At 38.5% G+C, this 27,607-nt stretch overlaps 1 protein-coding gene across 1 annotated transcript; it reads left to right on the top strand.

The window, feature by feature from the left end:
• The first annotated feature begins 176 nt into the window (after positions 1–176).
• abat (4-aminobutyrate aminotransferase) lies at positions 177–27,607 on the top strand. The gene is made up of 16 exons (XM_085155832.1): positions 177–311; positions 9,962–10,105; positions 11,427–11,524; positions 11,606–11,635; positions 13,118–13,235; positions 14,036–14,085; positions 14,905–14,985; positions 15,294–15,386; positions 16,207–16,269; positions 16,397–16,460; positions 18,143–18,291; positions 18,939–19,076; positions 21,364–21,531; positions 22,384–22,530; positions 24,930–25,041; positions 25,361–27,607. The coding sequence occupies exons 1-16, from the start codon at positions 194–196 to the stop codon at positions 25,480–25,482; spliced, it is 1,695 nt and encodes a 564-aa protein (XP_085011958.1). The 5' UTR covers positions 177–193; the 3' UTR covers positions 25,483–27,607.

Here is a 27,607-nt window from a genome sequence, read left to right as displayed (position 1 = left end):
TTTTTCTAGAAAAGTATCTCATTGAAAACAATAATTATTTATCCCGTTGGGATTTTTCATTTCAACGAAATGTATAATTGTCTTGTAACACACACTTCAGAGTACCTTTAGATTGAAAAAAACAAGGTCTCTCTCTCTCGGACTGACAATAAAAGCCCCTCCTCTTGTACGGCGCAGCCCTCGCTCCTGGTGGATGTTGTCAGGGTGGGCGGAGTCTCTGGCTTTGCAGAAATCGAGGAGACTGCTTCTTTGCAACAGCAGTGGTGCCGGCAGTTTTACGTGTGGATCTTGCTGTTGTCACTGGATCATCAGTAAGTGTTCTCAAAGCCTTTATCATTTTCACATGGGTAGCTTAGATGAGATCACAATCGCTGTGGAACTGGCACATCGTGATTCTGTCAGGTCTGTTAAATGTCAGTGCACTGGGATCTGCAGCAGCCCGCAGCAGCCTCGACTAGCTTTTAATGAAACGTCTGTCTCATTTTAACATATTACTAGTTTGGATTGGCCAGCCTATTACGATTCATGAACCTCCAATCTCTGTGTGAACCAGCCAGAACCAGTGGGATCCAGATTTTTCAGAAGAGCGGAATGGCAGTAGCTCAAACAAACACATTGTCCTGGTTTATGGCAACTCCAGTCTGCAGCAAAGGGCGACCGCGTAATCAATACCTTGTTTACATGTATTCAAATCAGGACTCTTCACAGCGACTCCTAAACGCATCAAACATGTACTGCGACATGAACGAATTTAAAGGTTATCAGAATAACGATATATAAAAGGTGTTTTTCGCTATCATTACCGACACGAGACACTAAATTAACAAATTTATTTTGTTCTGGTTGTTCTTAGATAAATACTTGCTGTATAACTGAAGTAAGGAGTTTAAATGTTTTATTTTATAGATTATTGACCCAGGTTTGTATCACAATGATAAACAGAGAAAACATAATCGCGTTATGTCTGTGAAACATTTTATGTACAAACGAGTAGCTGGAAAAAAAAAAGTTCCTCTGATGTTTTTCCTTAATAATTTCTTTAAATTGGGATTGCTCAAAAATCTGATGTGCATTATGTCAATACAATAAAAGCAAGTAAATCACTTTTATGAATCGGGACATATTAAAATGTAATCTGGTCTTAGATTTGGGTATATAGGAACAGTAAACCTGAACGATATACATATATTGGTTGTATCATTGGGTTTATATATATATATATATATATATATATATATATATATATATATATATATATATATATATATATATATATATATATATATATATATATATATATATATATATATATATATATATATATATATATATATATAATATGAATAACAAAACATAAATCAAAATGCCATTACTTATTTAGGAAACGTAATCAATGCTGAAATGGTGTGTTAAAAACTAAGTTCATCCTTACTTCCATAGGAATAAGAAGTATCTGCTGCTCCTCTGTTCCATTCTAAGAAAGCACAAAATTGCTTTCCGGTGTTATGCAGATACATGACCTGTCTGTTGCATGTTGTGGTTACTTAGCCACTTCTTTCTGTTTCGTCTTCAGCTTTTGCAAAATGCTGCTGACAGGTTTTAACTGGAACATGGATGCGAGAGCATATTACTCCTCACTGCACTGCCTGTTTGAGGGTCCATTTTAACATTTTACTTTATTTGTTTGTTTGTTTTAAATTCTTTATTTAAGAACAGCGTCAGTCAGAAATGGTACAAAAAGTTTCCACCACACATTATTATACAAAGTTCTACCACAATGTGTTTATGTGTTTCCAGTTTCCAGGTTGTTTCTAGCTCAGAGGGTGACACTGCAGGGACAAAGATTGCTGTCAAAGACATGATACTGGATTGGCAAATATGACCAAGAAAAGTCATTATTTTATATGTGAAGTCACAGTTTCAGATTTGACACTTGAAGTGTCTGAATCTGACATAACCCAGAAAGTCTTAAACTTATCTTCCAGCCTTATAAAAACTGCAGTGTCTCCGACATTGAACATTTGGGTTCTTATATTTGTCTTGATGTAGGGTTTTGAAATGTGTCATCACGGTCTTCCAACAATGCTTTCTCCAAGTCAGATGTTAGTTGAAGACCATTGGCATTTGCAAATACTACCCCAGGCTTGCTCTGATTGTCTAACCCCCACCTCAGACTCCCATTTCTCTTTGACAAATGAAGTATTGTCATTGTTAGCAAAGGAGAGCGTATTGTATAGTTTACTTATCCCTTTAGTTAAAGTTTTATTCAAAGCAATGTTTTTTAAACTTTTAGAGGTCTTTTATAGGTTTATAGGTTTTTAATATAGGTCCTAAGTAAGGATTCAAGTTTCAGTTAGTAGTTTCTTTCCATTAAACTTTGTAGTCTTTATTGCACCAATGGAGTAGAGGAATTGATTGTGCTGCAAGGTAGTAGCTTCTTCAGCATGGTAGAGCCATCCTTTCTTTCTTTTCCCAGCTGCAACACGCTGAAACTGATTTTAGGTTTCTTTCACTGCCAGATAATCCATTTGTCCCAATTGCTAAACTGATTATTGCTTATGTCTACTGATAGGATTCAAGGGATGTATGAAAGGCAGGGGAGGATGTCTTTGTGTTTAGATTTAAAAATGGTATAAGGTTCCATCTTTGCAAGTTTGATTTTATTTAATAGGATAAGGGATTGTGATTGGCTTGTGAAAGCTCTGTTGGATAGTTAAGCAATTCAGCATCCCAACAGAGATTGAAGCTGTAGCTGTTCTTTGAGTCAATACATTTTAATGTCAAAGCCTGTGTTTTTCATATATTGATTTTGTAACCTGACAGTTTTCCAAAGAAAGCCAAAACTCTGTAAAAACTCTGTTTCTGGCTCCATCGGGAAAACAACAACTTTACTACCTTATTAATTGTCTCAGGGGCTCAATGAACAACACAAAGAGGAGAGGGTGATGGTGATGATCACTTTCATTTCAGCCTAAAGTGTTACTGCATTAGGTGCTCGCTGCCTCTCAAATGAGATCACAAAATAGATTGCAATGCGTGTAATAATGCATGTGCGTGATTGCATTATGGCTTGTTTCTGCAGTTATATTTATATATATATATATATATATATATATATATATATATATATATATATATATATATATATATATATATATATATATATATATATATATATATATATATATATATATATATATATATATATATATATATATATATATATATATATGAGACTGGTTTTATGGTTGCTGGGTTTTTTTTTTTTTAAGACTGCTCCAGCCCCACCTATAAGGTGCACTAAATATTTAAAGCATTTAAGGATTTAATTCTCATGCTACTGCTTTAGCTAGATCTTTGGGAAGGAAATAGAAGAATGGATATTAGCTTATTTTTTCAGCTTGGGTTTGCTGCACCTTTAAAACAATTGGAAACTACGGATGGGAATCAGGAACCGGTTCTTGTAGAAAACTGGTTCTCTGTAGTGTAATTCTTTGAAATTTATAGTCTTGCCTGTCAATCTTGCTGTTCACTTCCACTTGCCACTTGCATACTACAGTCAACTACTTTCAGTTCACACAGTGTGGAAAGTTATATCCACACTGTGTTGCAGCGTGGATATAACTATTTATTGATTACTTCTCCAGTCTTGTTACTTTACTGATTACCTTTTCAAAAGTAATTAGTTACTTATTACTTAGTTACTTAAAAAAAAAACATGATACACAACCTGAATACGTAATAAAGCAATAGACCTTTCAGCCCAGTTCTATTTCTTATGCATAATCCATCCGAGTCCTGTTGCTCTTAAATCTGTTGTCAACTGTTTAGCAGGAGTGGGGCGGGTGGAGGTTTTCCCTGTTTCTTATTGTTAAATTATGACCCAACTGAGACGTCTAGTTCTTTAGATGTTTCTCTGGGTTCTTTTGTAACCTCCTTGTTGAGTTATTGATGTAGTCTTGGAATAATTTTGGCAGAGTTCATTTTTAACATAGCTGGTTCCTGCCAGTCACAACGGATAGCTGTCCCTCCCAACACGTTCTCACTCCCAAAGCGTAACATTTTACGCTAGGTGACAAATCGTCAACATATTACGTTTTCGGCTACCCACCACGTTCCTAAATGACGACCTCGGAAAAATGAGGGAAAATGAGAACCATATGGACTCAATCTACACATGTTCGCTCTTTTTCTTCAAATCGCTTAGAAACACGCTATTTAACATCATTAAAGTCCTAGTTAAGCTCAGGAAAATGGTTATGGTTAGGGCTAGGGATAAGGTTAGGTTTAGGGCTGGAATACAGGGCTGGAACGTCTATTACCGCAGGAGCGTCATTGCACTGGATTTCGGCCATAACCCGCCGCGTACCATAACAACGCCGAAGGTCTCTTTTTGCGTTCCTCAGGAACGCCCTGGGACGTGACAAAACGTCGGCATGTTACGCCTCGGGAGTGAGAACGGGTCTGGTTCTGCTGGAGTTCTCTTCTTGGTAACTATTAACAGCAGTCTCACTTGATGTCGTGCCTACTTATTTCATACAACTCCAGCAGTATATTCTTTGATTTAAAAACCTATTTTGAAGCTCCCTTTTCTTTCAAATATTTTAGAGAAAACTGTACTCTTAAACATTAGACTGTGTTTCTGGATGTTTCCCAAACTGGTTTTAAAATTGTCTAAAGCACAAAATCTGTATTTTTATGAATTCTTAATGATCTTTTACTACTTAAGTGACTTTGACTTTCTTGTGCTCTGCTGCTTTAGACACAATAGACCACACTCACGGTTCATTAAAACACTATGTGGGCCTTAAAGGTATAGCCTTAGAGTGGTTTAGGTTCTTTTAACACATAGAACCTTCTTACCATCTTGGTGATCTATGTCATATGGAGTCCCACAAAGATCAGTTCTCTGGCTAATCCTTTTTTCCCTTTACCGTCAGTGCCTGGCATTGATTTAAAAAAAAAATAAATAAATAAAAATAAAAATTTTAAAGATGGCCTTCCGCATTTCTATGTGCCTGGCACGCATGCCTATAAAAACAAATGTCTCCCTTAAACACTGCAGTAATGGTTTGGGAGATGGATGAAAACATGGAAAGCTTTATGATGTCATTATGTTCTGACCCAGCAGTGCCTGTGCTGCTCCTCTCTTGGACTTGGTCCTCTGCAGCTAAACTCACAGTAACAAACCTTGGTGTGAAACAAGACTGTAATTTTAAACTAGATAAGATAGATTCTTTCATTAAAGCATTTATCACTTTAGTCCAATATCCAGAACCAAATCCACATTATTATTGTAAGTTTTTGAGCATCTCCTTCATGCTCTGATCACAATGCATTTGGACTATTATAATGCACTTTATGTTGCAATGTTTTCTTTGGTCAGTCTAAAATGCTGCAGTTTTCTCTTAACTGGTACTCACAAGCATAAGCACATCCCATTGTCCCTCCACTGGCTCCCTGTTCATTTTTGAATATTTGATCAGTTTTAAGACCTTTAATGCATCAGCACCACTGACTCCATCTGTAGGAGTCCTTAAAACCTGGATGAACAGCAGGGATGATCAAGTTTTTTCAGGTATTATCCCGAATTTGTGGAATGAGCTCATTGCCCATGTTAGGATGGCCCAATTACTGCCTATTTTAAAAACTCTTTTTTTTTTTTTTTTTTTTTTTTTTTTTTTTATTCCTCTGCGTTTGACTCTAAATAACTCAGCGTTTAACTTTTTTTTTCATTGCCTTTTAAAAAATTATTTTATTGATTTGTTGTGTGGTATTTTGGTACTTTGTTCAACATATTGCAAAACTCTTTAGAAAGGGTTCTACAAATAAAATTGGATTTAAAAAAAAAAAAAAAAAAAAGGGAGTCTTGCCTTTCCAGTGGTTACATAGTTCCTTTATGATTCTGAGTAATGTTAAAATATACACAACTGTCCTAGAGAAATGGAAAAAAAAATATTATTTTCATTTAAAAGGTTGTAGTATTTGTAGGTGCTGGATTTTATTGCACACATATTACTCCTTCCTATAGGTTTATTGTAGAACAATTAAGGTCTTCACCTTACAATATTATGCACCTTGAGGTGACTGTTGTTGTTATTATAAATAAAATAAAATTGAATTGAACTTTAATTTTATTACTGAGTGGGACCAAAAATATCTCATATAGAATCTCCAAAAGTTGATTCTGTTCATCTGGACGTAGCGTATTCTGGGAGAAACGTTTTGTCACTCATCCAAGTGACTTCTTCAGTCTCATATAGAATCTCATAGTCTCATATAGAATCACCACTCCCATTCATTAAAAAAATGCATAAACAAAAAGGTTTGCTCACACTTCCATTACCTGATATTACTGCGGCATTAACAGGATTAACACTGGTTTCTGCCACCAAAGCTCTGAACAACATTAGTGCTAATTTACATTTTGGATACAGAAAAGGAAAAATGCATTGACCTATATAGAAAAATGAATGGATATTCACAGAGTTGAAATCATCCAACAGTACATAGTGTATATGTTTCCCAGTTTGCTTTTGCAGGTTTTTAAAATAATGACCAGGGCAAATATCTTCACTCCAATGGTTTAAAACCCTATCGTTGACACACGCACACACGCACAGGCACATACATGCATACACAGAAGGCAGACGCCACAGTTGGAAGCATGTCAAACACCAGCTACTCTTGTTCTATGATTTAATTTTTCTGACAAAATCATTTGTTCCCCAGAATAAAGTAGAACACCCTTATGGCTTTTTATGTTTTTATGTTTGTTAAAAATTCTTTCATGAATTTTTAACAAATGATTATTTCATAGAGTTCATCGGATCTGGGATTCTTCATATGTAAGCAGGCTTTATAAATAAAATCAATCTGATCAATATGGTTTTAATGTTCAGCAAATGCTAATTAAACTTAAAGTGATTGTTGCATGGCATAAATTTGTCAACTATTAGGAGAAATATTATATGCCCCACTTCTGTGATCTTACTCAGTGGAAACAAGAAACATACAAATGTGTCTTGATATTCATTTAGCGCCTGGGCTGTTGCCATAGTGACAGGGTGGTAATGTCAGTTGCATTTTAACTTGGTTCTTTTCACTGGGAAATAGTGAACAACATGAACCTGTGATAGTCATGTATTTTACTTTTATGTGAACAACACCTTCACAGCGCTTGAGTAAATGAACAGTTACAGTGTTTAAAGAGCATCTGAACCACTTGTTAACAGCCTCGATTGCATCAAGTGCTCAAAGGAGATATTTCTGAACAACTTTAAACATGTTTGTTTGTCTCAGTAACCCAGGAAAGTAAAACTTCCCATAATTACTTTTACTTAGCATTATTATGAATGGGGCCTCAACATAAATTAATAATCCACAACTAAAATCCATATGATTTTAACTATTTCATTTGACAGTAGTGCTGCTGAATTCCTGTTGAGTTCAGATTTCAGTTTATTACAGTGCAAACTGTGAACTTCTTCTCCCCCTTGGCATATGAAGATGCAGTCTTGTGTAACTTTCACAATCAAAACCAGTTTTTTCCAGTTCATGAGGCGTTGCCAAGAAACCATCTGTCTGTGCATGCATGTCTTTGTATGTTGTGCTTGCAGTGTGCAAGCGCCAAGGTTTCCTAGCCTGTGAAAGCAGATAACTGGATTTTTCCTGTTCCTGCAGACAGTGTTACATAACACATAATGAATGAGGAGAAAGTGCATACAGCCATCCTTGCCTTTGCCTCACTCTACCCTTAGTTCTTTTTATCATAGAATACTATTGTCATAGTAGTTAAAGTGCTACTCTCTACCTTAAAAAAGTAACAAATATTTTAACAAAAAATTCTTACGTTAGTGGGCTTGCCCAAATTTTAACATCATCAAACTCTCAAACACCCTTGAATAATACTATATGAATATAATATAGTGTTCCCAGTAAATCACCACTGTCTAATAGTAGGTCTGGGGAGCCATAGCCCCCAGGACATTAAGCAAGCATGGAAGAGATCCAGGCCACAGACATCTAGTGGACCATGAAAGCCCAAGAAGGACCTCTGCAGGGGCAGTCACGCCATCCACCTAGAAAAGAGCTAAGGAGTGCCTTGGACGAGGGTGACCCAGCAGCCACGGTGCAGCCGGAGGGAGCTGGGTGTGAAGACCCCATCCCTCACTCCGCCCGCTGATATGTGGTGTAGATGGATGCTGTTCTAAAGTGCATTTAAAACAGAGGAGGGGCATGGTGGCACTGACCCTCTGCCAGATAACAGCTGGCCCCTTCCAAGAATTCTCAATGTCTACATGTATTTAAAATTCAGAGGTGGGCAACCCCGATGACACACCAACCAGGACCCAAGCCCCCAAAGCCCAATCAGAACCCCTGTCCGGAGGCGGAGCAGCCCCAGAACCCCAGAAGTCCGCCCCGGACCAACCCAGGAGCACCTAGCAGGCCGGTAACCTACGTCTAACTGCTGCTCAAGTGGTTCGATAAAAATTGCAAACAGTGAAGGGGAGAGTGGGCATCCCTGCCTGGTGCCCCTCAGGAGACAGAACCTGGAGGATGTATGGTCATTTGTTCTGACCCAAGCTGTTGGGGAATTATATCATATTTAAAACCAGTTTATGAAAGAGTTTCCCAAACCAAATTTGTGTAAAGTTGTAAATGAAAATTCCAGTTCACTCTGTCAAACGCTTTTTCTGCATCTAGAGACAATATTGTGGTTTCAATGTTTTTACTGCATGAATAGTCTATTAAAGTAAGTGATCTACATGTATTTGTTGATGACTTTTATGAAACCAGTTTGATCAGGATATATTATGAGGGAGGTTTTCTTCTCTAATTTCTTTGAGAGAGCTTTGCAGATTATTTTCATGTCAATCTTGATAAGGGATATTGGACAATAGCTGGTGGGAAGAACAGGGTCTTTGCCTGGTTTCAGCAGGAGACGTTGGCAGAATTCATATTTGTTGGTAGTTTGTTGGCCATTTTCTTATATTTCCTGTAACATTGTGTGGAACACTGCTGCCAGAATTCTTTGCAGAATTCTGCTGGAAATCCATCTGGACCTGCAGCCTTATAATTGAGCATACTTTCCAGGGCTTACTGGAGTTCACCTGATGTCAGCGGTGAATCCAGTGCTGTTTCTTGACTTAAAAATAAAATTTATGTTCGATTTTCTTTTTTCCATTCAGTAGTGTGCAAACAACTCAAGAGCTCATATTCACATAATTGTAACTGTAATGTAATTACTAAATTTAATACGTAATATGTTACTACGTTACTGAAGAATGTAATGTGTTTACAGTAACACATTGCTTTGGAATGTGTTACACTGTAGACAGGTCAAGCAGAGTGTGGCACTGGAAGTAACGACACAAACACTTGTGTGTGGGAGGGGTTTGGTAAGGAGAAGGAAAAAATACTTTTATATGTGTACAGCGAGGCTGGGGTCCTACAGAATTCAGTTAAATATGGTCGGGTGTGGAAAGAATGCTTCACAGGTTTCCACAGAAGAAGCATAGTTTAGGGACAAAGGGGAATACTCACCCATCACTGGATGTGAAGTCACTGAAAAACCTCATTTTGGTTCAAAATCACAAACTATTTGAAGCCATTTGCAATTATTTTGATTGGTCATTCTCTACCACGTGTTTTGTTTTTATGTTCTGGTGATTATTAAATTAAAGAGTTGTGGCTCTCTCTCCATTCGTTTAGATAGGGGCTTCAAGATACCCCAGGATTTAATCCAAGATTGCATAGATATGAGACTTGCTGCTAGAAGGACTTTGTAAAAAACCTACACTTTTGACTCCTCTGCTGTGACAGATGCCACATTCTTGTTTATTTAATAAAGTTAATGTCCTTTTTTTTTTTTTTTTTGCACCTCTCTGCTCTCTCTGATTTTCCCCCCCTCCATACCCCCTTATTCCCCTTTCCCTCTTTCTTTCCTTTGTTTTTATAGGTGACTTGGAGACGTTAGAAGCTGAGCACAGTTTTTGCCTGTCTCTCACACTTTTTGACTGTGGATGTTTTGCCATGGCAGCCTCCTTGATCAATCGTCAGCTGGCTTTCTCTCTGCAGAAAAACGTGTGGCTCAGTGCTTCAGGTAAATCTAGCACTACACCAGATCCTTGTTTTCCAGTCAGGATATAACATTCAGTAGGTAAAGATATGTTACCAGTGTTGGAGATTGTCTTAAAACTGTTTGGACCATTGTGTAAATTAATCTTATTCTTCCAGCCATATTAGTGCCACAGCTAATAAGGTAAGCTTTTCCACATGTGAGGAATGTATTGCTTATTTCAAAGTGACTTTAAGAATTTTCAGATTTTTTTTTTTTTTTTTTTTTTTTTTTTTTAAATTGAAATGTCTCATCTGAAAATACAATTTTAATACCTCTCATGGGTAAAGCAGTGAAAGCAGAATAGCATTGTGTAAATGTTTAAACTGAAGGAGGATGTGCTTATCAATACACATGTTTGTGCTTTTCCAAGATGAGTGACTGAGTGGTGTGTCAAAGGTCTTCTGTCCATAACCACGAAGCCAGACATACTACTGTAAATCTGAGTAACGAGTAAATTATTCACTACACATGGGACACTATTGCGTTGGCAAAATCTGTCTACAGACAGCTGCCGTTATCCGATAAACTGGATTTGTCTCCATAAAGGCTGTTTTATATAGTAAAACAATGTGAAAGAGGAAGCTGTCTAGACTGTATAATATAGCCATAAATAATTAATGCATTACAACAACTGTGGATTTAAAGTTGAAGCTCTGCCCTTCAAGATGTGATTGAAGTACAGACTTATTTTGTTAATTTTAATTCCAGTCTGGTTGTGTGCAGAAGCAAAATCACAAAAAAGTATTGCTGTTCCCAAGCGTGTGGACTAACTATATATGAATGTGTGTTTTGGAGCAACTAAATTTATCTCAAGAAAATGTTCACCTGCTTCATAAACGGTCGGTATAAATGTCCAGCAGAGCACTGATATGAGCTTTAAACCTTATCTTTGCTTGTTTGATAGTAGATCAACTAACAGCCTAGTCATCCATGAGATGAGCTATTTCAGTTCACTGAACTTGTTGCTGTAACCGCTAGCTCAGTAAAGATGACCCCAAATTGTCCAGAACCAGTAAGAACTAGTTTCTGGGCTTATCTTGTTTTTCAACTGTGAGTCAGAGTTACCAGGATAGAGGACACTGTAACGGTCGGGGCAAATACTATGGATTTTGTTGTATAGTTGTTTGAGATATAACTATGGAAAAATATAAATTTTAAGAAGGAAAGGTTCCCAGCACTTTATTTGTTTCTATCATAGCTGGCACCACATGTAAAACACCAGGACATGACCACAAAGTAAGTACCAAATATTACACCCCTCACACCCATACATTTATGAACTTATTTGTGGTTTCTCCATAAGGTTGCAGATATGTCAGCAAAGCAGCAGCAAAGACACAGGTGGAGTTTGACTACGATGGACCCTCCATGACAACTACAGTCCCTGGTCCACGATCACAAGTAATGGTGTACACACACACCACACACCACACAGACACATTTATTGCAATCAAAAGCTTTTCTCTCTCTTTCTATTTCTAGGAGCTGATGAAACAACTGGGACAAATACAGGTGAGATGTGTGTGTTAGTATTTGTGGTTTCTGCTACTTACAGTTGAGCATGATTGTCTACAACAGCATAAATACAACAAGAGTACTTCTCCATTCTTTTATATATGAGTTTATTTATTTGTTTTTACTGAATGCCTTGTTTCAGTTGATACTGATCTCCTACAACTGCTGGCAAAAATTATGCAGTCATCACATTTGCAAGATGTTCAGCAACTTTGTAATCTAAAAGAAATACCTGAACAAATTTCAATATGCAAAATATTTAATCCTGTTCAGGCTTTAACAAGCTGGCTGCTTTTGGTAGATATGCAGAAAATATTTATTGAAAAAAAGTTGGCATTGGAAACTGGTGAACTGGTCTTTTTTTTTTTTTTTTTTTTGTGTTTTCAGGGGTTGCATTTTTTTTTTTTGGAAATTATTTCACTGATTATGTTTGTACATTAATAACTGAACATTTTTTAGTATATTGCATTTTAATAACATGATATATCATTTTTAAAAGTCACTTTATCTTCCGTAGTAGGTCTCTACTGTAGTTAGTAGGTATGTAGTGACACTGAGGCAACAACTACACTCATCATCGTATGAAACTTTTCAGCATTACAAACATAAATGTGGAACACACACACAAACCTAGACATGTTTTAGAAAGGCAGTCAGACAAACTGTGACCTCAAATGTTCAAATGGCTCATTGTATTCAGGCCAAAATAAGCAAAAACCGCATCTATGTATGACATACAGATAGGATGTCCTATGAGAGCCCTGTCAGCTTATTCTAACATGTTTGCTTGTAAATATTAATTGATAGTAATACATATTCTCTTTAAAATTCTCTTGAAATTGTAATACTTTTTCTCTAGCTACAATGACGATGCCATGCTTCTGTGTGTGTGTTGGTAGATTGGGTCTGTAAGTATGTTAAGTCAGTGAACTACATAAATAATTCCTGGAGCACAATATGCTGTTCCCTCTTTTTTTTTTTTTTTTTTTTTTTTTTAGCACCATCCACTCTTAAGGTTATATGATGCTTCTGTCATATCTGAAGCTCAGTGATACCAGAGATGGCATTATGAAAGTGATGTCTTCATACTGTGCAGGTGTTTGTGTGTGGATTTTGATATAATTTTATTCTAATTGTTTGTATTGTAGTAACAATAAAGTTATAATTTTCAAGGAAACTTTGAAGCATGCTAGAAAGACTGTTAAAAGGTTACAAATGCAGAATGAATTGAAGGCGTTATGTTTACCTTCAATATAAGACTCTTTAAGAACCATAATAGGCTGAATTTATTTTCTAAACATATGCTAAACTGTGCTGTTTTGTTAAACTGCACTGGTTTTTATAGTAAATAACTGGCTGCTTTTATCTTTACAGACTTTTTTATCTTATTCCAGACTTGAGAATAATAGATGAATATCTTTATACTCTTAATCGTAAGTACCATGTGAGATTTTTAATACATAACATGTTTTTCCCCAGAATACTGGTGCCATCAACTTTTTCTGTAACTATGAGGAGAGCAAAGGGAACTACCTAGTGGATGTGGATGGGAACCGCATGCTGGATATCTACACTCAGATTTCTTCCATCCCAATTGGTTAGTACAGACATTTATGTAATAACTTCAGTTTAGATTGTTGAATTGTGAGACATGGATGAAATCTATAATCATAACAAATGTTATTTTATATTGCATAGCTGTCATTGAAAAAGGGCAGACACTATGGTTTGATAATAAATGTTTTTTTTGTGTGTGTGTGTATAACATCCATCAGGAAAAACTATATGTAGCTGGCTGTGTAGATGAATGGCTGCATGCTTAAAATGTATTATCATTATTAATTTTTGTAATGTTATGAAATTTTTTTTGTGTCATAATTTATGATTTCAAATGTTTTTCCATTTCATCCAGTGAACTCAAGTCTAAAAAGCAATGGGGACTACTGTGTCTCACCTGTAATCTATATCTGTTTTTCAATTGAAAATTGGTTTTAAAGGCAGTATTACATATATGGCAAGAGTCTTGTTGGTGCAAATGAGGAGCTTAACAAATACTGATTAACTATCATGATGTTGCTTTTTTATTTTTTAAAGCAGGGCAAATCATAGATAACTATGGTGTTTACTGGTTCTTTTGATACAATTGGATCAATTACATATGTGGTCACTTTGCTGCCATTAGACTTGTTGTACTGTATTACTGTTGGAGTCAATTTTGATACACTGAGCTACTTTGCATTTCCACTGTGGTTTGTCCAACTGAACAGGGATATACGTAGTTTACTTGTATGCTTTCCAATAAAATTAATAATACTTATTTTAATAGCATACTTGAAGGAAATGGTGTATGCGATGCACCTTCCTTTGTAAAACCACCCCTGTTGTGTGCTCCTATAGGCTACAACCACCCTGCTCTCCTCAAAGTGATGGCCAATCCAAACAATTTGGTAAGTTTGTTTCTTTTATCAGGAAAAATAAAGATATGGAGCAGATGGCATTGCAGTGAATGATTAAGTATACAGTAGTCAAAGGAATTGCATTCTGTGTTTTATACAGACAATTGTGATTTCCATTTGAGCAGTTTAGGGTAAATTATGCTAAGCTAGCTTCTGACATCATACAGCAGTTACAATCTTTCCTCACAATGCCACTGTGTGTAAGCAAGCTGGACAAAGATCATATGATGGATTTTTTTTTTGGTGTAGAGTCATCATCCATGATCTCAAGCACAGTTACCTCCATAGAACTCATAGATCACAATTTTAGCTAAGCACATGGTTATATAGATAGAATAACCTATGTTGGGATTAAATAATTTGCAGTCCCTCAATAATGCTATGCTTCTTTTTATTAATAAGTGTTAGAAAGTTATAGTGTAGTATTAAGTGGACACAGCACTGAAAAATAAAGGCATTAGACAACAATTCAATTCAGGGCTAAAGGACCATGATTCAAATCTCATTCTGTTTTTTGTTTTATTATAAATATTCTGACTGGAACATGAAAGTGACACCTCCAACATATATGTGTCCACTGAGTGTTTTCATCATTCTTATGTCTAATGTTGAGCTTCCTGTATGTTCTCAGAGGAGAGGTGAGGTGTAAAACAACAAATGGTTTTTAAAGTGAATGTAAATTCTAATATTTGTTTTGGTTTGGCATTTAACAAGTAGGACATATATGTAAGTACATGTAACGTCCTTTTGAAACAGTCTGAACAAGACTCTGCGTATTTGCATGTACTAGATATTTTTGTCTTTCTTCAGAGTACATTTGTGAATCGGCCAGCCTTGGGAATCCTGCCACCTGAGAACTTTCCAGACAAAATCACCGAAAGTCTTCTCTCGGTGAGAAACACACAAAAACTGAGTTTATCTTTTTATACCCAAATTTGAGCTATCACACTAATATTCTTTCTGCTTTTTTTGTAAAACAGTACATTTTAAAATTCATGGATAACAACTATACTTAACAACTATCTAACACACATTTAGAATTTAAATTTGTGTACAGGTTGTTCTTACATTCTAGTTTTCATGTAACTCCATAATGTATTATTTGCCTTTATTGTTATTTCTGCAGATAATGCTAGCTGTGCAATGATAATAATGATAATAATGATAATCCTTGTTACTCCTACTTTACTTTCTGTCAGGTGGCGCCTAGTGGAATGACTCGTGTTCAGACAATGTCCTGTGGTGCTTGCTCCAATGAAAATGCTTACAAAGCTATTTTTATCTGGTATAGGGTAAGTGAGTACAAATTTGATTTAATTTGTTAACACCATGTTAAATTCTATCTGGTGACCACATGGTATGGGGGGTGTTAGTGCTCATAGCATGGGTAACATCTGTGAAGGCACAATTAATGCTGAAAGGTACAACATATGCTGCCATCCAAGGCGGGCAATCCCTGCTTATTTCAGCAGAACAATGCAAAGCCACATTCTGCATGTGTTACAACAGCGTGGCTTGTAGGCAGGCCACTCTAGTCAGGTACTAGAGTGGCCTGCCTACAGTCCAGACCCGTCTCCCATTGAACATGTATGGCGCATTATGAAGTGCAAAATATGACGATGGAGACCCCGGACTGTTGAGCAACTGAAGTTGTACATGAATGAGAAAGAATTCCACCTACACAGCTTTAAGAATTAGTGTCCTCAGTTCTTATTGACACTTATTGAGTGTTGTTAAAAGAAAAGGTGATATAACCCAGTGGTAAACATGTCCAAGTTTTATTGGAACATGTTGCGGGTATCAAATTCAAAATGAGTGAAGATTTGCACGACAACAATACAAACAAGTTTATTAGTTTGAACATTGGATATCTTTTCTTTGTAGTGTATTCAATTGAATATTGGTTAAAAAGGATTTGCAAATCATTTTATTCTGTTTTTATTTACATGTTACACAACATCCCAACTTCATTGGAATTGGGTTTGTAGTAATGTTCTGTGATGTTCTATATAGTGTAGAAAATGTCTTGTATTGAGTAGTAAAAAAAAATGTAAACCAACAAGTTGGAATTAAAATGAATTTAATCTCTGTGGTTGTTTTTTTTTTACTTAGAACAAAGAACGAGGCCCAAACACACCAACTAATGAAGAACTGAACACCTCCATGATCAACCAGGTCTCACTATTCATTAAGTTATTCACCACTTTCCTGCCATATTGGACTCAATATTTGCTTCTTATTTCTTGATGTTTGTCTTTTCTCTTGCTTAGTGTTATTGAATCCTTATGTCTTTTGATCTCAGGCACCAGGTTGTCCAGAACTCAGTATTTTATCTTTCATGGGAGGTTTCCATGGAAGAACATTAGGTATGTTAAATACTGTATACATTTTTGCTACTGTTAAAACAACAGCACGTGTCATAAAACAATTACACTGGTATTTATTGAACAAATAACAAACTGAATTCATGGGGGGTTTTTTTTGTTTTTTTTTTACCCAAATTTGAGCTGGTACAGTACAACTGTTTTATTGTAAAACAGTTCATGGATAATGATACACTGGCACATTATAAATACTTTTTCATCTGAGGGATTGGAAACGGTCCAGGCAGATTGCTCAGTGATGCAAAACAACCCAGCTGTTATCATACAAAAGCCTGTGCTATAAAAATAGAAATTTGATTAATAACACCTCAAACATGTAAAAATTGAAAGCTCAAGGGTCCACATGTAGCATTTTTATAGCTTTTCACAGATACACAAGCATTGTATGTATTTAATCCTGTATGATGTCAGTTTGAAACTTTAGACTCAAGTCAGTGTGCTCTTTGTACAACTGGGGAAATCATTATTTGATTTTTGCCTGACTTTGTAAGTTTGCTCATTTAAAAAGTAATTAATCTCTAATTTTATGGCTAGTTTCATTTTAATGAAGAGAGACAGATTATCAATCAGAAATCCAGAAAAAATGAATTACATAAAAGTTGTAAACTTATTTGCATGTCATTAAGTAAGTAATAATTTGATTGCTACACAACATATTACGTGGTGGTGAAACTTTTTTTGGTTAGTACTTTACTTCATGTAGTTCACTGGATTTGCACACATTTCAGAAAGGATTTTTGCACTCCTCTTTAGCTGCTGCTTAGCAAATTGGCTTAGAGAAGGAGCTTCTCTTCCAAGATTTTTTGGGACATGACAACGTTCATTGTCCTCTCAAAGCAGTGAAGTGTCCTTAGCAGACAAACAGCCCTGACACATAGTATTTCCACCATAATGTTCTTTGGGTAATCCTCAGCGTTCTTCTTTCTCCTTATTCCAGTTTGAATGTGGCTTCGTCTGACAAAAGCACACAAGCCTTCTCTGAATCATTTAGATTTTTGCTGTAGACAGGCCAGTTGCTAAAGCAGGGAAACCTTACAAGCACCACATGATTTTAATCCTTTATAGCTTACTGTCTTACACCTTTATCATGATCATGCTCTCCCCGTGAGGTGCATGCAAGATCTAATGTGGAGCTTCAGACTGAGGGCGACTATTTTCTATTTCTGAATAATTGCACCAACAGTTGTCACCTTCTCACTAAGCTTCTTGTTGATGGTCTTGTAACCCATTCCAGCCTTGGGGAAGTCTACAATCCTTCCCCACCGGAGGAGGTTTGAATGGAACAAACTGAGTCTATAGACCCGTGAACACATAGCAAGTGAATATTAGGAGTATCTATAATTGATTGATTAATTGTCTGCCAGATTTCAGTCAGTCTCTGGGAACCAGAATTCTGGCTGCATTGTAGGAGATCAAATACTTTCAGTCAATGACGTGCAAATTTATTCATTTTATTTAATGTGTTTTTCTGGATTTTTGGTTGCTATTCTTTGTCTATTAAAATGATACTGTTAGAGATTGTTAATTTTTTTTTTGTAAGGGAGCAAACTTGCAAATTTCCCAGTAGGTGATGGCAATCATTAGACTTTTTGGAAAGATAAAACCAAAAGGCATATTCTAACTTTGTGGATTTGTTACTAATTCATTGTTGTTGCCTTGTTAAGGTTGTTTGGCAACAACACACTCCAAAGCAATCCACAAACTGGACATTCCATCATTTGATTGGCCTGTTGCCCCATTCCCCAGACTACAGTACCCACTGGATGAGTTTACCAGAGAGAATGCCGAGGAAGAGGCTCGTTGTTTGGAGGAGGTAGGCTATATGTATACACAGAGTAGATACTACATGAGTATATGTGAACAATGAGGTACAGACCAAAATGTCATCACAGGAAGCAAATTTTTTTTTATGGCTCTACATAGAAGCATACTGTTCTGAGTTTCAGTGAAGATGCTGTACACTGTATGCTGAAAAACTAGTATGATCAACCAATTCCCAACTTCAGGCATGATACCTGATATCACAGGACAAATTGACATCTGGCTTATCGGAGAATTAAGAAAGCGGAACCAGCTGTTCACACATACACTTACATTGATAAGCACTCACACATCCCCCCTCCCCTTCCAACGCCTTCTATGCTTGTTGCCTCCTGGGAACACGAGGCAGGTCTGGGCCCGCGCTGGAGAGACGGCGCAGTGGCAGGATGGCTGCTGGTGTTGCCTGGGATTACTCCTCATCTCCTACCCAACTCTGTTGCTGGTCACGTGCTCTATAATGTTGTACTGTGGACATTTATGTGCTTTCTGTGCAGAGGAGTTTTTTGTTTCCTGTTCTCATGCTGTCCTCCTATAGCCCAGCATGAGTAGAGGTCTCTTTTTTTTTTTCCTCTTATAGGAAAAATATAGTGTACATTTCAGTGGTTTTTCTGTAATGCAACCGTTTGTGTGCAACTCAAGGTGGAAGATTTGATTGTGAAGTGGAGACAGAAGGGAAAACCTGTAGCGGGAATTGTAATTGAACCGATTCAGGCCGAAGGCGGCGATAACCACGCCTCGCCAGACTTCTTCCGAAGACTGCGCAATATTGCAGGCAAGGTAAGACACTAGCTTTAAAGACAGACTGGTTTGTATGTGGGAGTTAATCATAATAAAAAAAAAATTGGGGCTTTTTTCTAGACTTACAGTGTTTTAATGTTGCTAAAATATTTTTAAAGATATGTATAGATATGTCCATGGGAATCCTAAAGGGGTGCAGGAAAAGCAGGAACTGAAAATGGTCTCAAAAATATGTATACAGTTTCTTTGATAATGTTGTGGAAAGGGCACACATGAGAAACTGGCACTGTTTTGGCGGGCTGCACCAATAAGCTGAATTTAATATTCTGCTCAATATTAATGTGATATATTTATACACTGCTACTGGGAAGAGGAGATGATACAATTAAAAATGCAATGTCGGTGTTGTATAATAACAACACCATGTGGTGGGGCGTGGTCTGCGGTGGCGTGCAGGGAGGGCGGACGCACCTGCACGGCATCCGCAATCACGCCCGCCAGGTTAAAACACGGGGACTCAGGTGTGTGTGGTGTGAGGTGTTGTGAATAAAATGTCTGAAAACGCTGATCCCTGGACCCGCCGTGCCTTATTCGTGCCACAGTGGTGCCGAAACCCAGGAGGCGGCACGGCGGGTTCTTATCGGAGCCAGGGAGTGGAGGAGCTGGCCCAGAGGGTGGCCGAAATGGCGGCCGCCCAGCGGGAGCAGGCGGCAGAGGTGCGTCGCCAGCAGGCAGAGCTGCAGGACCAGTCCGAGCGCCACCTGCAACGGATTGGGGAGCTGGCGGCGCTGCTCTGGGCCTGGGCGCCACCCCCACAGGTGTGTACCGAGGACAGCGAAGCGGTGGAGGAGCCGCGTGGGGCACCTGAGCAGCCAGAGGTGGCAGACGAGGCGCGCGGGGATCTGCGCCTGCCGGAGGAGGGGGAACAGCCGGGTGAAGAGCTGCTCCGACCGGAGGCGGCAGACGAGGCGCGCGAGGGTCTGCACCGGCTGGAGGAAGAGGAGTCGCGGGAGGGGCTGCCGGAGCCGCCCCAGCCAGCGGCGGACGAGCCGCTCCAGCCGGAAGAGGTGGAGAAACCGGGAGGGGAGATGGCGGTCCCCGTGCCAGGGGAGCCTGCTCGACCTGTGCCCGAGGTCGAGGATCGAGCTGCCCCGGAGCGTCAGATACGCCGGGTAGTGAGCCCCTCCCGGGGCCGGCGGGGTCGTGCCGGCTTGCCGGGTAGCCGGCCTCCGGACCGGTTTCGCCGCTGCTGCTGGAGGCGTGGCCGACCCCCGGACAAGGCTCGCCGCCATTGGAGGTGTGGGCGGCCTCCGCAACGGACTTTGCTCTGTTCCAAGGTTGGGAACCGGTGGGGAGTAGGTTCGGCCGGATGACTCCCCGGCCTCAATCGGGCGATGGGGGTGTGTGGTGGGGCGTGGTCTGCGGTGGCGTGCAGGGAGGGCGGACGCACCTGCACGGCATCCGCAATCACGCCCGCCAGGTTAAAACACGGGGACTCAGGTGTGTGTGGTGTGAGGTGTTGTGAATAAAATGTCTGAAAACGCTGATCCCTGGACCCGCCGTGCCTTATTCGTGCCACACACCAACATTTGATTCCATTTTAACTAACATTCCCAAAAACAATTGTGAATAAAGGTGATCATCACCGAGGGAGGATCTGTATCTGGATTTGTTCAACTTCATTACCCACAGTGCTTGTTTTATTTTGCAGTTTAGTTCGTACATTTGTTCCAGTCACATCAACAGCAATAGCTGCAGTATCTGCCTTCCATTCTGTATCTGAAGTCACTGGAATGTCCTTGCCTTTCTTTTCACAATTTCTGCTCTCAGGTCCTACACTGTAGCCTCTGTCATAGCACTCAGTAAGTTGCAAAGTGCGACAAACTGTGTGACTGAGTGCTCATGCCCTTATGAAATTATCCATTTTACTTATAATACCAAAAACATGGTTAATTTTCAGCACTGACCAACGCAACACCTCCTTATGCACAATACAATGCAAAATAACAATTTAGGTTCAGGGTTTATTTTAGTCACTTTATCTTGGATCTGCTTTAAAGGTCCAACATTTTCCCTGTTGTGTCAGCGTGTCCTATTTCACCCTGTCCAAGCATGCAGTTACTTCTGTGATTAAAGCATTCCCTGTCATGGTCTTTTTCATTGAACACTTGTTAATCCACGTACAGAGAGTGGTAACTGAGCTGTGTCTCGGACATCACAGCTCTCATCCAGAACCAAGGAGAAAAAGTCAAAATTGTCTGCTTTGGAGTTCAGGATTCAAAATTTCTGGCAGAGGTATACTGAGTATATTTGCTTCCCCCCTCAGCATGGCTGTGCTTTTCATGTGGATGAGGTCCAGACTGGTGGCGGAGGCACAGGAAAGTTTTGGGCCCATGAGCACTGGGGTATGGACGACCCTGCTGACGTTGTCTCTTTCAGCAAGAAGCTTTTGAGTGGGGGTTACTACCACAAGGATGAATTACAGGCAGACAAGGTTTGACATTTTTATGTCTGTTTTTCTACAATAATTTTAAATTACAACTTATTTATTTTTTGTAAGTTCTACATTACATTAGTTTTTTAATGGGCTCAGGAGGAATAGCAGGTCATCTACTAATCGAAAGGTTGGTGGTTCGATCCCCGGATGCTCCTATCTGCGTGCCAAATACCCTTGGGCATTAATTCCAACCCCAAGTTGCTCTCCTGGACTATACATGTGAATTTTAGATAGAAAGAACTTGCATAGAAATAAGTGCCTATGTGATTAGATGAATAAAGCTTTTAGTGCTCAGGCAGAGGAGAAAAGCAACACATAAGATTTAGAATCAGCTAACCAATAAAAGTTAGCTTAGTTTTAAAGAAAATGAGTTTAAACATTTTAGTGTGGGAGTGGCTTCCTGCAGAGGTGGAAATAGAAGAGGCACCTCACCCTGCAATATTACATGTCACAGTTAAAAGATTCTGTTTCACAAAAAAGCAGTTGTGAAAGTCTGTTATTCTTCATAATATTAATAGTTTTTATAACTTTAATAGTAGGAATATGTAACCTTCATTTCAATTTTACAAATTGAATGTTTATCTGAATGTGATGGCAGTCAGTTTTGGTGTGTTGTGGCACAACTCTTTTCTGGTAGTTTTCATCTTTGTTGCCATGATGCAGACACATAAATGTTTACAGGTTTTCAACAGCCTGTCGAGGGTGCTGGTGCATCACAGGGGTTCCTGCCCAGTGTCAGCTGAAACAGGAATCAGCCCCCTTCCCTACCCATTTTGATAAGTTGTAGCTGTTTTTATTTTAGGTTTTTACTACCCAGTATCCAGTGTTTTGTGCTTGTGCTTTCCGCAGCCCTACCGCATCTTTAACACATGGATGGGTGACCCGTCAAAGAACTTGTTCCTTTCTGAGGTTCTCAATGTGATTCGGAGAGAAAATCTTCTGGAGGAAGTGACCCGCTCTGGCAAAGCTTTGCTGAATGGCCTCTATGAGCTACAGGTACTGTTTTTTTGTTTTGTTTTTTTTAAAATTAACTTGGTCCAAACTCGTGGCCGTTCATGTTTGAAAACCTGCCTTAACTAAAACTGCCCGTGGAGCAGAATTACAACAAAATTCCTCCACACAGACTTGAAAAACCCAGTTAACATTTGACTGTCACGGGTAGCACAACTAATTGTTAGGTTCATGGGGCTGTTACTTTCACATGGATTTGGATAGATTTCTTTTAAAGCTTTTTTTTTTTTCTCTTAATAAATAAAATGAGCATTTAAAAACTGTGTGGCAGGGCGTGGCTTGCGATGCCGCGCAGGTGGGTCCACCTCACCTGCGCGGCATCATACCTACAATCATACCTTACTAGTTTCAAAATCTGTACCGGGTCCTGTACAGTGGGGCAAAAAAGTATTTAGTCAGCCACCGATTGTGCAAGTTCCCCCACTTAAAATGATGACAGAGGTCAGTAATTTGCACCAGAGGTACACTTCAACTGTGAGAGACAGAATGTGAAAAAAAAATCCATGAATTCACATGGTAGGATTTGTAAAGAATTTATTCGTAAATCAGGGTGGAAAATAAGTATTTGGTCACCTCAAACAAGGAAAATCCCTGGCTCTCACAGACCTGTAATGTCTTCTGTAAGAAGCTTTTCTGTCCCCCACTCGTTACCTGTATGAATGGCACCTGTTTGACCTCATCATCTGTATAAAAGACACCTGTCCACAGCCTCAACCAGTCAGACTCCAAACTCCGCCATGGCCAAGACCAAAGAGCTTTCGAAGGACACCAGGAAAAGAATTGTAGACCTGCACCAGACTGGGAAGAGTGAATCTACAATAGGCAAGCAGCTTGGTGTGAAAAAATCAACTGTGGGAGCAATCATCAGAAAATGGAAGACATACAAGACCACTGATAATCTCCCTCGATCTGGGGCTCCACGCAAGATCTCATCCCGTGGGGTCAAAATGATCATGAGAACGGTGAGCAAAGATCCCAGAACCACACGGGGGGACCTGGTGAATGACCTGCCGAGAGCTGGGACCAAAGTAACAAAGGTCACCATCAGTAACACACTACAACGGCAGGGAATCAAATCCCGCAGTGCCAGACGTGTTCCGCTGCTGAAGCCGGTGCATGTCCAGGCCCGTCTGAAGTTTGCCAGAGAGCACATGGATGATACAGCAGAGGATTGGGAGAATGTCATGTGGTCAGATGAAACCAAAGTAGAACTTTTTGGTATAAACTCAACTCGTCGTGTTTGGAGGAAGAAGAATACTGAGTTGCATCCCAAGAACACCATACCTACTGTGAAGCATGGGGGTGGAAACATCATGCTATGGGGCTGTTTTTCTGCCAAGGGGACAGGACGACTGATCCGTGTTAAGGACAGAATGAATGGGGCCAAGTATTGTGAGATTTTGAGCCAAAACCTCCTTCCATCAGTGAGAACTTTGAAGATAAAACGAGGCTGGGTCTTCCAACATGACAATGATCCAAAACACACCGCCCGGGCAACAAAGGAGTGGCTCCGTAAGAAGCATTTGAAAGTCCTGGAGTGGCCTAGCCAGTCTCCAGACCTCAACCCCATAGAAAATCTGTGGCGGGAGTTGAAAGTCCGTGTTGCTCGGCGACAGCCCCAAAACATCACTGCTCTTGAGAAGATCTGCATGGAGGAATGGGCCAAAATACCAGCTACTGTGTGTGCAAACCTGGTAAAGACCTATAGTAAACGTTTGACCTCTGTTATTGCCAACAAAGGTTATGTTACAAAGTATTGAGTTGTATTTTTGTTATTGACCAAATACTTATTTTCCACCCTGATTTACGAATAAATTCTTTACAAATCCTACCATGTGAATTCATGGATTTTTTTTTTTTTTTCACATTCTGTCTCTCACAGTTGAAGTGTACCTCTGGTGCAAATTACTGACCTCTGTCATCATTTTAAGTGGGGGAACTTGCACAATCGGTGGCTGACTAAATACTTTTTTGCCCCACTGTATTTGTGGTTCTTGTCGTTTGTGTGTGCCTGCGAGCTGCAAAGCTGCGGCCGATTGTGTATGGCAACCGGAGTAATAATAAAAGATGCTGAAAAACATGGAAACGTGGTTGCGTCGTGCCTCTTATCTGCCACAAACTGTATTTTGTATTTACTCATGTTGTCTTTTTCTAATAAAAAAATTTGTTTGATCTGAAACATGTAAGTGTGAGAGAGAGAGGATGGAGGCAGTAGCATTTAAAAAAATATTATTAGCTAGTTAGTACATCGCTTCAAAATTCTTTGTTTGTTAATCATTGACCTGAATATTTTTGCTGATTTTTAAGCTTACTAACTGAGCGTAATGCTGCATTTGAATGCTTTGAATGGTCGTGATCATAAATTACGTGGCTTTTTTCCGCAGGCTCAGTACCCCAGCATACTGAGTCGAGCCCGAGGACAGGGGACCTTCTGTGCCATTGATGCCTGTGATGATGCCGCACGTAACAGGATCATGCTCAAGGCCAGAGACAAAGGTATAAAGCATATCAATATATGGTGTTTTTGTTTTTTATGATGGCTCCTTTGGTTCAGTTTTGCACTCATGGAGATCATGGAAGGCAAGTTTATGATATTTGCAAAACTAGACAATAATGAGGATAATCCTTTGGCTTAGCCAGAGTAAAGAAATTTACGATGTTGTCATTTCTGTTAGCAGTAACCTTAACTTATTTTTAATATGGCTGAAACTAATCAGCGAAGTCATCAAAGGAATCATATTTGAAAGTGCTAGATATCTGTCTGATATCTCTGTAAAAAAACAATTATTGTTGTTCCATTTTGTTTTGTTGGCAGGCGTCCTCCTCGGGGGATGTGGGGATCGATCAATCAGATTCCGCCCAGCACTGGTTTTCAAGGAGTATCATGTGAACCTCTTCCTCAATATTTTTAATGATGTGTTGGCACAGCACAAATAGACCCTTTCCAAAATCCTTCTAAAACTATACAATCCTGAGTTAAATCAGAATGGGGGAAAAATGTAACTCTGGACAGTTTAAGAAAAGAGAAGCACAATCTAAACAAAATAAAATTCAACTAGCCCTGAGCTACAGCTAAAAGAAGGCTAGTTGTAGTAAATGCAAATTTTGTAGAATGTTCATGTTTCTGAAAAATCTGTTAAAATAAGCTTAGAATCTATATAAATATAGATTCATTTCTGTTCATATACATGTATTCAAGTCTGGTTGAAGTTGCTTTTTCCTGGAAAACAACTACTTAAATAAAACAGTTAAACAATTTGTTTAACTGTTGTCAACAGAAATGTTGGCCAGTCTGCTCTGGAGATGATGAGACATCACGCAGCTGTATTTTCCTAAATCTCGCCATTATAACTTATACTGAAGTATTTCATTTCACATTCACATAAAAAAGTGTTGGTTTTTACGTCAAATTAAAGTGCTCTCTAAAGCTAACGTTAGTAGTTTTTTGTGGCACTGTTCTGCTTAATTTCTGGAATCGGGAAACAAAGTTTGCTTCATTCTTAATCTGGCCTAAAAACACTCTTGTTTTGAATATCACCAGGGAAAATATCCCTAATATGTAAAACATTAAACCTTTTTTACATTTATGAATTGAGATATATGAGATTCATAAGTACGACTACACATGTGGTTGTAATTCTGTAACAATTACTATAGCAATAAACACAATAAATGTCTTAACTCCTAATGAACTTTAGTTGTTGACTCAGTGTTGCATAAAGCTGCTTTTAGTGCTCAAATGCAAGAGTCTCCTCACTGCATACATTCATCCTGGCATGCACCTATCCTGGATACAGAGTACAGTGTCAGTGCTGACTCTCTGTATGAACACAATCAATCTAAACTGTCCGTTAAAACTGTCCATAATGTTATGACTATTGTGTTGCTCTTAATAGTAATAAACTTGAAATGATGTAGCCAAGAAAATGTGACTCTTAAATAGACCATGAAAATGTCATAGATAATTTAGTGCCTGCATGTTATTTCAGTGTAACATTTTTATGCCCTCTGCTCAAATGAGAGCCTTGGTAACACCATTTACTTTACTCTTAAAGAAAAAGAGCTTAATGTTGCTGCCTGACATTTTATGGAAATATGGTTGCATTTTGTTTTCAAGACTCGCTTGTTTTTGATTTCATTTAATACCTTTTATTTGTGACATTAGGGTGTACTTTGTCACCTGGGATAGGCTCAAGACCGATGTCATCCTATTTGGGTTTTAAGTACATTACACTTTGCATAAAACCATTTCTGAGTCTGACACAATGTGCTCACAGTCATTGATTCAAAATAACATATTAAAAAGTTAAAGCATAAACACTTTAGCAAATACTAAACCCGTACAATCATTATGCTACTATCTACACTGTTTACACATAGAACGAAACAGACCCAAGTAAAAGTTTACTGTAGCTAGGTAAGCTATTTTGTTAAGGGGGAGTTGAACTTAACGCACAGGTCTATTACAGACGGTGGTCAAAAGCACACATTAGTTTCAATGTGAAGCTGAAATAAATTACCAAATAACTTTAAAGCTGAAATTCTTTTGACACATTTGGCATTTTAATTTTTTAAAATCTGCTTCTGTAGAACGTCCTCAGTAGTAGCAAATGTTCCATGCAGCTTTTAGGCAAGTGTTAGGAATGTGATTCATGTCTTTTCTAATTATGTCTTTATTGTTTACCTATTAGAATGAAATACAAATAAACAATATTTCTTCTCCTTTTTTACATTTACATTGCATAAATTTTACCCCTCTTAATGTAGTGAATTAAAAAACAGTTCACAGGGTCGGATCATCATCCTACACTTAATACTGAACATACATGAAGGTTGGGTTGTAGGGAGTCTCCTAATATAATGGTGATTTAGACAATGGTGCCTGTCTTCTTGTTGTCAGTCATAATATGGAGGATCTGTGATAATAAAAAAAAAAAACATTTACACTAAATACTTGCACTTGTGATTTAATATTGATGGTCATTGATGTAATTATTATAGATTGTTGTCTATAAAATATTCTGTCCATGTACTGTGATTAATAAAGTTTTGAGAAACTTGA

The sequence above is a fragment of the Neolamprologus multifasciatus genome, chromosome 4 (assembly GCF_963576455.1).
Source record: "Neolamprologus multifasciatus chromosome 4, fNeoMul1.2, whole genome shotgun sequence".
Taxonomy (NCBI): domain Eukaryota; kingdom Metazoa; phylum Chordata; class Actinopteri; order Cichliformes; family Cichlidae; genus Neolamprologus; species Neolamprologus multifasciatus.
Note: the sequence above shows the minus strand (reverse complement) of the source record. Positions and strands in the feature narration are given on the sequence as shown.